General features: G+C 47.8%; 1 protein-coding gene across 1 annotated transcript in view; it reads left to right on the forward strand.

The window, feature by feature from the left end:
• PLEKHJ1 (pleckstrin homology domain containing J1) overlaps positions 1 to 5,924 on the forward strand; it is a 55,510-nt gene extending 49,586 nt beyond the window's left edge. Inside the window, exon 6 of the mRNA XM_033955141.1 lies at positions 4,361 to 5,924. Coding sequence (XP_033811032.1) covers positions 4,361 to 4,426 — 66 coding nt within the window. The 3' untranslated portion in view covers positions 4,427 to 5,924. The remainder of the gene's footprint in view (positions 1 to 4,360) is intronic.
• Positions 5,925 to 10,189: the final 4,265 nt, after the last annotated feature.

Genomic DNA, 10,189 nt, shown 5'->3' on the forward strand with positions numbered 1-10,189 from the left:
GGACAGAGCTTGCAGGAATGGGGCAGGAAAAGAACTCACAGGGAAAATTTTGTATCCATGTCAGTCTCTACTTATGACTGACATGAGGATATACATTCACAATATATAAATTTAATGTGAATGAGTTATTTCGTTTTTGTGTGCTTCCAGAGTTACTAGCTTACTTCCATTGGATTTTTCGATTGTGAGTTTCTTACTCGGCATAGGAGGGGTCTACCTGTAGTGATATTTCTATCCACAGTTCTAGGCAGAGCAGAGGTTTACGTTCATGGTATTAACTATTGGCAATGTAACAAAGATGCACAACCATAAACATTAAAGCCCAATTGGAGAAGGCTTGATAAAAAGAGAGCTGCTTTTAAGATGTTTAAGAGCCAGTTTATTCTATTCAAATGTACCTTTGTACAGGTAGTCTCCAGGTTAAGAACGAGTTATGTTTTTAGAAATGTTCTTAAGTCAGATTTGTATGTAACTTGGAACATGTGAGAATCTGTGTGTATTTGGCCTAGTTAGTTTGAAGGAGCAATGGATAGGGATGTCGGATTTTCAGGGAGAGGGAGAGTACAAATCTCTCTGGACTAGCATGGAGTTGTGAAAAACTTTTTTTCCCTCCCAAAGTCTGATACTACCGTATTTCCCTGAAAATAAGCCCTAGCATGATTTTTGGGGTAGGTCTTAATATATGCCCTACCCAAAAAATAAACCCTAGTTAGATTGCCCCTGAAGCCCCTCCTGAATGTCCCCGCTCTCCCTTCCCCATCCCCCTGCGCAGCACCTTTCCATCTCTCCCTCCCATCCAAACCCTGCTGACCCTCCCACTGCAAGATCGACATACCTCCCTCCAAACAGCATCGTCAGCAGCATTTTAAACAGGCTGCTTTGCGGCCTTCTCCCGCCGGGTCCTACCCTCTTCCGCATCACTGATAATGTCATCAGTGACTTGGCATAGGGAAGGCCTTGAAACAGCCTGTTTAAAATGCTGCTGTTTGGAGAGAGGTATGTTGGTCTCGCTGCGATGCAGCAGAGAGTAGGTCCCGACGGGAGAAGACCACGAAGCAGCCTGTTTAAAATGCTGCCGACACTGATATTTGGCAGGAGGTTTGACGGTTTTGCAGTGGGAGGGTCGATGTGGTTCTGCTGCGAGGATGGGAGGGAGGGATAGGAAAGATGCTGCTCAAGGATTCTGCTTCACTGGGGGGAATGGGAGGGAGGGATAGAAAGATGCTGTGCAAGGGTTCTGCTTTACAGGGAGGGAGGGAAGGTTATAAAGATGCTGCAGAGGGAAGGCACAAGGGGATGAGTGAGAGGGGAGGAAAGATGCTGCACATGTGGGGAAGAGAAAGGAAAGAGGATTGGGGTGGAGAAGAGGAAGGGAGAGAGATGATCATTGTACATGAAATAAGACATCTCCTGAAAATAAGCCCTAGTGCGTTTTTTTGGACCCAAAATGAATATAAGACAGTATCTTATTTTCGGGGAAATAATGGTAGTATTTTTCCCACCACCTCATTGAGGCCTCTCTCCATCACCATATCCAGTTTTCTTCCTTCTTACTTAGAAACATAGAAACATGATGGCAGATAAAGGCCATCCACAGTAACCATTATGTCTCTCTGAGAGATCCCATGTGACTATCCCAGGCCCTTTTGAATTCAGACAGTCTCTTTTTCCACCATCTCTTCTGGGAGACTGTTCCACACATCTCCCTCTCATCTCTTTCCCAAGCATCTCTACCTCGCTCCTCTCCCACCATTGCGTCTAATAATTCTCTCTCCCTCCCTATACCCAACAATTATTTTCTTTCTGCCTTTTCCCTTGTGTACCATCTCTTTCCCTATCACTCAAGACACCAATGCTCAACAATTCTCCCTTTTTATTCCCTCCCCCATCTCAGCATCTCTTTCCCTTTCTCCCTCTATCCTGTGTCCCAAGTTCATGCTCGCTTCCCTCTTGTGGGTATTTACTTTTGTTCTGGCTTTAAAATGTCCAAGTAGTCCTTATCCCTTCCAGCTGCAGGCAGCGGCTCCTACATACTGCCTGCAGCTGAGTCTGAAGCCTTCCCTCTGATTTCAAAGGGAAGGCTTCCAGGTCAGCCAAGGGCAACATGTAGGAACCGCTGCTGTGACTTTGAGAAGAAACAGTTGTAGCTGGAAGGGAGGAGGCCTAGTTGAGAGGGGAGGAACAGAGAAGCCAGACCCTCATGTTCGTAACTACAAGTCTGACGTAAGTCAGATCCATAACTCAGGGGCTGCCTGTGCTTTGTAGGATAAAGGGATAACTTAAGGGGGGAGTCTTTCATCAGATAATCTCTAGCTGTATATGTTGTAGGCCATAGTAGCAACCAGTTACATACAATGCAAGTAAATTTTAAACCAAACCCTAATCTTACTGGTTCATTTTTATAGGAGACAATGCTGTTTTTTTTGTACAGTTTCCTCACTAGCACAGATACTATATCTGGGTGATGACTGATTACCATGCTGCCTTGTTCTGCATTCAGTTGAATGTGAGGATTACCTGGTCCAATATCTTGGTCTAAATGTTAGCTAATTCTGTGTATACAATGGCTGTCTGTCAGTTTACGCCTTGTTTTAAACCAAGATGGTTTAATTTTAACTGTAAGTTATGAAAGCAGCTGGTGTCTCTATTTCTTTGCATTCCCAACCCCATTTTGTTAATTCCTTGTTTGTTTAGTTTGGTACTTACAGATACCACTTAACTAGAAGTGGGGGGATATCGAGAATGAGAGATGAAAGGAGGCAATCGGAATCTTCCAGGGGAGGTTGTGTCTTAGCTCACAGTTAAATTTATGATGGTACTTGTGTTCGTTTTTAATCCTAAACCTTTCAATAAAAGTCTTGTTGATACTTCCTTCTCCGTTTGACTGTGTTGGATATACAACCACAACCACATTTAAAATATCTTGGAAAGTTGTGGCATATTGCCTAGACCAGTGTTTCTCAACTTCTACCCCTGCCCAAGCTCCGCCCCAGACCCCACCCCCATAATAATAGTATTAATTGTAATGCAGTTTCTTCCATTCATTTTTCTTATACACATAATATAATCTTATTAATACATAATGGTAACCACAAAATTTTAAAAAAACCAAAGCACATGGGGTTTTTTTTCCCAGAGGTCAAGGCAGATGACTTTAAAATATTCAATGTCACCTTAGTAACAACTATAGAAAAATAGACAAATGTAGTGCAAAATATAGACAGCAGATATAAATTCTCCAAACTGACACATTTCGATCACTAAATTGAAAATAAAATCATTTTTCCTACCTTTGTTATCTGGTGATTTCATGAGTCTCTGGTTACACTTCCTTCTGATTGTGCATCCAATAGTTCTTTATTTCTGCCTCCTACACGCTTCCTCTCCTCCGGACCTCATTCTGTTCCCCAACCAACATCTCTCTCTGTCCCTCCTTGAGTCCAACTTTTGCTGACCAAAAAGGCTTCCCTCTGATGTCAGAGCTTACGTTAGAGGGCAGGCTTGGACATAGGGTGGAGGGCAGGGAGAGATGGTGCATGGGAAGAGCGAAAAAATGTTGTATGTGGGGAGGAAGGAAAGGAAAGATGCTGCATGGAGGGGAATAGAGAAGCTTGACCCAGGGCACAAAGCAGGGGGAGGGGGGAGAGAGAGAGAGATGGTAGATAATGGGAAAGAAACAAATGTTGGTTATGGCAGTGGAAGGTAGAAATAAAATAATTTATTATTTTCTGTTTTGTGATTACAATATATCAGATTTAAAATTGTGTAACCTGCCACAGCTGGTGTTAGGTCCTAGCTCATGCTCACTGTCTTAGAGAGAGGAAAAGTCTTTTTTGTTTGTTTACACCACAGCACCCTCATGGGGTTGGAGAGGGCAAAGAAGGGTGGGGTGGGTGGAGGCTACAAAATGAACCCACTAGGATGTTTAAAAAAAACAACCAAAACAACCGCTTGGGCAGGAAAAGCAAATCGAATTAAAAAAAAAAAATCAATTCAATAGGCCAAATTGAATTAAAAAATGTTCCCCTGAATTGGGCAGCACTACTGTGTAGGGGAAAATTGTATTGATTGATGAGAGAAATAATATCCATGACACAATCCCCGCATGATAGTGGGAAAGGACCAGTTGCAATCACAACACAGCAGGCCATGCCATGCAGCTTGTTGTTCTGTGAAAGGTACAGCAGGACAGGACTGGGATCTCTAGCAGAGGCCATGTTAGGTGATTCACATTTTTCCCCTCCCTCCAACACTTGGGCAGATAGGCCATGTTTGTTCATATCTCAGATTGCATTCTCAGGTCTTGCGCACACATTTCCCAGTAATTTATTCCGTTTGACATTTTTTTATTTTGCTGTAGGACCCGCTGGAGCAGTATGGCATATCAGAAGATAGCAGATTCCAGCTGGCAACCACCAAAGTGTGAACATGATTGGGGAGGAGGGTCTTTCCACAACTGCACCTACACTCCAACTCAGGGAGTCTGAACCCTCAGCAACTAAAGGCCTATGTAACATTCTTTTTAAATAATGAGACTTAGTGTTGTTTTATTGACTGTTAGAATTTTTTAATATTTCTGGTACAAATCTGGGATTTTATTTTTGTAAAGATTTTGCTGAAATGCCTTGATCTAACACTTGATTCTGTAAACGTTTGGTTAGACTACTTATATGTTTGCTAAGCAAGAGCCTACAACACTTCAAAGCAGTGCGCTACAGACTCAGGCTCTGGACAAGGAGAGAGATGTGGATCACTCGCACAACTAGTAAATTGGAAGTTTCAAATTCAAATTTATTAAAATTTGTTATACTGTCTAATTAGTCTTCAAGGCGGTTTATAAAGATAAAATACATAAACCAATAAACAGGAGACAATATCATAATAGAATACAATAGTACACAGGTGCGACAGAAACAATAGGATAAAGGGAAGAACTATAGTGTTTAAAGAAAAAGGAGGAAATAGGGAGGGAAAACAAAACAACCAGCAATTGTGCAGAATTAAAATGCATCAAAGACGTCCTTAAAAGGATGATTATAGTACAAAGGCATCTTTGAACAGGAATGTTTTTAAGCTGATCTTAACGGTATTTAAAGATTTCTCCTCTCTTAGGTGGTTAGGTGCTGAATTCCAAAGCATTGGAGCTGTTACAGAAAAAATGTTAGTTTGCATTGTGCAGAATATCAGCTTTGTTGCCATAAGTTAATTCTGTGCTTTCTGGGAACCATGTCTGTCTTCAAAAAAGGTTGAGCTAGTGTTGTAGCACATAGGAGCCAGCTCTGGGGGTGCTGAGTGCTCCCAGTACTGTGCAAGCTCCTTCATTGTGTCCAGGGAGGGTTATCTTATAGTGTGTGGCACCTCCAGTCATTTTGAAATATTGGTGCTTGTGCTATGGCATGATCGGTGCCTAATGTTGCATAAGGCAGGGGGTTCGCCATGCAACTCTTTTGTACTGCTTGTTTGCTTCCTGGAGCTTATTTTATTCTGATCACAATATTTATTTTAAAAGTGGTGTCAAAAAATCCTTATATGCTGTTTAGAAAACCAGGGCTGTGTTCTACATTGGTGTAGAAGTTATAACAAAAGAAAAGCCCATAGGCTGGTGCAGAGCATTGCTCCTGTTTTTATTTGTTTTGGCCTCTATGGATAGAGGGGAGAAACCTTTGGCTTAAAGCTGGGCATTTTTAACTCCTGTACTCGGCAGTCTAGGGATGGGGCTGAAAAGGGTACCCCTCCTTCCCCCACTCGGCCTGCTTTTGGGTGTAGGGCAGCCTAGCAAACAGACCCCCCTTTGAAGCTGCATTAGGGTTTTTTATCGCCAGCCATGGTGCTAAAAAGCTCTGCAGTGCATAGAATTCTTGTGCATGTTGGAGCTTTTACTGCCATGTCTGGCACTAAAAAAACCATAATGTGGCTTTTTAAAAGGAGGGTGAGGGTGAGTGATTGATATCTTGTGGCACTTTCTCCAAAATACTTATGAACCCTAGACATTTATCCATTGTTTTCACTATCTTTTCAGTTGGTCAGTTTTTCAGTTATGTTCTTTAGTTGTAAAAATAGGCCAAAGACATGTTCTTAGCTCCTGCTGGACAACTTCCAAATCCTTGCTTATCCCAGGACAAGCAGGCAGGTATTCTCACTAGTGGGTGATGTCATCAGACAGAGCCCCGGTACGGACGTCTCACAAGCACGTGTTGCTTGTAGAAACTTAAAGTTTCTAGATGCCCGCACCGCGCATGCGCCGGTGCCTTCCTACCCGGAGATCCGGGCGTGTCTCCTCAGTTCTTTCTTTTCCGCGGAGCTGAGAAGTTCAACTTCATCATGCGCTAGCTGAATTCAGTTAAATTTGCCTTCCTTGTCCGCGTTTTCGCTTTCTTTTAATTACAGTTAACAGTTCTTTTCTTTTCGGTAAAAAAAAAAAAAAAAAAAAAGAAGATTATTTCCTCCGGCGGGTCGAACGGGCCGGCCACGTGGCTCAGGCCCACTGGCTTCGACCTCGCGGCGGAGATTTTCCGGCCTATGTCCCGGCCAATCACCGGGTTTAAAAAGTGCAGCAAGTGCCAACGCGCGATTTCACTCACGGACCCTCACTGGCGCTGTTTGCAGTGTTTGGGCCCTGACCACATTCCGAAATCGTGCAGGCCTTGCTCTACCCTTACGGTACGCTCATTCAAGCGGCGTTGCCTATTGTGGGAATCGATGTTCAAGATGGACGCAGCTAAGGATCCCTCAGCCTCCACTTCATCCGATACCTCCCCGGTTCGGGCAAAACCGGCATCGACCCCTCCTGCATCGAGCGTGGTGAAACCGGCATCGCTCGCCCCGACACCATCCACGAGCTCGACGTCGGTGCCTGCCCCGGTCTCCTCGGTTCAGGTACCTCTTCCTTCCACAGTGCCACCAATGGTCATCAAAGTGCCGAAAGCTACTAAGCAGAAGCACTCGGCCTCGAAGGAGCGCGATGTCCGTGCAGGAGGACCCCCTTTCGGTGCGGATCCCTCCTTATCGGCTTCGCTACGGTCCGTGCTGGAAGCTCAATTCGTTGAGCTCATGCAGACCATCGGACCCGGGCTCATCGCTGCCATACAGGGTGACCTCCCGGTACCGATCCAAAGGGGCGGTCCGCCCCCTCCCCCTCCCCCACACCGTTCGACCTCGACAACCGACGAGGACGAACGGGGGAGGGCGGCGATGCCCACGCGGCAAGCCTCGCTTACCGATATGCCGCCATTAGAACCCATTACGCCTCCGCGCCAACATGGGACCAGACCTCCGATCGATACTCGAAGCCCTGGGCATAGTCAGGAAGAGTTCTTCCGTACTCCTTACCAGACTTGGGTAGCATCGCAAGAACCCGCATCGCAAACCCAGTTACGATCCACCGCTTCCAGCCCTATCCACTTGGGGGCCTCGGGAGACCATGCGATGCACAGACGATCCCGATCCCCGTCCCGCCACCGAGACGGGCACCGATCGAGACACTCATCCTGGCACTCCTCACGCCATTCGGAGGTGTCACCGCAGAAAAAACTGCAACGTAGGGGATACTCCTCATCAGAGGTGTCCCCTCCGAGGGGCCCGGAGTACGAGGAGACACCGGTGCCCGATTCTCCTTGTCACTCCCCGATGTCCACGGACCTGGAGGCCTCATCCTCCTCCAGCCCGTCCCACAGACCGACGCTGGCGGAACAATTGTCCTTCTCATCATTCCTCCGACAAATGGCGGATGATCTGGATGTGACCCTTGACACGGGCTCCAGATACTCCAAAGAGTATCTGGACACCATGCATTTACCTAACCCTCCAACGGAGTCGCTTCGGCTCCCCTTGCATAAATTACTGGACCAGACCTTCATGCAGTGCTTCGAAACGCCGTATTCCATACCGGCGATCCCCAGCAAACTCGATGCTCGATACCGCATCGTGCACCATAAAGGGTTCGAGGGCCCTCAACTCTCCCACCAATCCCTACTGGTCGAGTCCTCCCTTAAACGCTCTCATCCCTCCCAGGTCTACGCCTCTGTACCGCCGGGCCGAGAGGGAAGAACGATGGACAAATTTGGTAGAAAATTCTACCAAAACTCCATGATGGCGTCACGGGTGCTAAACTACAACTTCTTTTTCTCTTCCTATCTGGAGTTCTTCTTGCCGGTGCTCCGCAAGTTCACTCCGTTCATAGACAACCAAGCTCGATTCGAGTTCGAGGAAGTGGTAGCCTCCCTCTCCCAATTACGCCTCCAGCTGATGCAATCCTCCTTCGATGCATTCGAACTCTCGGCACGCGCCGCCGCAAGCGCGGTAGCTATGCGTCGCCTGGCATGGCTCCGTACTATCGATATGGATCCCAACCTACAGGACAGACTCGCCAACGTACCATGTGCTGGAGCTGACCTGTTCGATGAGTCTATCGAAACTGTTACCAAGAAGCTGTCGGATCATGAAAAATCCTTTCAATCCATCCTACGGCCCAAACCCAAACCTCAACAGTCTCGACCTTCCAGGCCACCCCTGATTTACCAGCGGCGTTACATGCCCAGACAAACGCCTGCTGCGAGACAGCCTGCGAAGAGACAACCTCCCCAGAAGTCTCGGCAAAAACTTCAGCCACCGGCTGTACCTAAGGCTCCCCAGCCCTTTTGACGCCCCTCCCGGGAGCATAACCTCGGCCTCTCCCATAGGGGGCCGCCTCCATCTTTTTTACCACCGATGGGAGGCCATAACCACGGACCTATGGGTCCTCTCCATCATAAGAGAAGGATACTCTCTTCAATTCCACCGGGTCCCCCCGGACCATCCTCCAAGAGAGTATCCTTCAAGCTCGACGCAGACCGCCCTTCTTCTTCAGGAAGTCCAAACCTTACTTCAGCTTCGGGCTGTCGAGCCGGTCCCGTCAGACCAATTGAACCGAGGGTTTTACTCCCGGTACTTCCTCGTCCCGAAGAAAACGGGCGACCTGCGACCCATTTTAGACCTTCGGGCCCTCAACAAGTTCCTGGTCAAAGAGAAGTTTCGCATGTTGACTTTGGCTTCTCTATACCCCCTCCTCGAGCAGAACGACTGGTTATGCTCCCTGGATCTCAAGGAGGCCTACACTCACATCCCCATTCACCTGGCCTCCCGAAAGTTCCTCAGATTTCGGGTGGGAAATCTGCACCTACAGTATCGAGTGCTACCATTCGGCCTATCTTCGTCCCCCAGAGTCTTCACAAAGTGCCTGGTGGTAGTGGCCGCAGCACTCCGGGACAGGGGTCTACAGGTGTTTCCATACCTCGACGACTGGCTCATCAAGGCCCCGTCAGCCCCAGAGGTCACTTCGGCGGCCTTGGCTACAACCTACTTCCTCCAGAATTTGGGCTTCGAGATCAACTTCTCCAAGTCTCATCTACAACCCACCCAGTCCCCCCCCTTCATCGGAGCGGTCCTGGACACCACCCGACTCCGAGCATTCCTGCCCCGGCAACGCATGGAGTCTCTTCTTCATCTCTGTCAGTCGGTGGCTACTCGCCAAACACTACCGGCGAGACAACTGATGGTGCTCCTGGGCCATATGGCCTCCACAGTACACGTGACACCCTTTGCCAGACTCCACCTCAGGATCCCCCAGTGGACCCTGGCATCACAGTGGAATCAGACATCCGATCCACTATCCAAACGCATCGTAGTCACACCTGCTCTTCGGCAGTCTCTACTTTGGTGGATGACCTCTTCGAATCTATCCAGAGGTTTGCTGATGCACTCTCCCCCCCATCAGAAAGTTCTCACAACCGATTCGTCGAATTACGCATGGGGGGCCCACCTGGAGGGTCTCCGCACCCAAGGATTCTGGACCAGTGCGGAAAGACTACACCAAATCAATCTACTGGAACTCAGAGCCATCTTCAATGCGCTCCAAGCTTTCCAACACCTACTCCACGACATGGTAATCCTCATTCGCACAGACAATCAGGCTGCCATGTATTATATCAACAAGCAAGGAGGCACGGGCTCGGCCCTCCTTTGCCAGGAAGCTCTACGAGTCTGGGACTGGGCGGTGCGCCACAACGCCCTACTCAGAGCAGTATACATCCAGGGGGAGAACAACGTCTTAGCAGACAAACTAAGCCGTCTGCTACAACCGCACGAATGGACTCTCCATTCCAACCCCCTTCACCAAATCTTCACGCAATGGGGGACGCCTCAGATAGACCTC

This window comes from Geotrypetes seraphini, chromosome 8, assembly GCF_902459505.1.
Source record: "Geotrypetes seraphini chromosome 8, aGeoSer1.1, whole genome shotgun sequence".
In the NCBI taxonomy this organism is placed as follows: domain Eukaryota; kingdom Metazoa; phylum Chordata; class Amphibia; order Gymnophiona; family Dermophiidae; genus Geotrypetes; species Geotrypetes seraphini.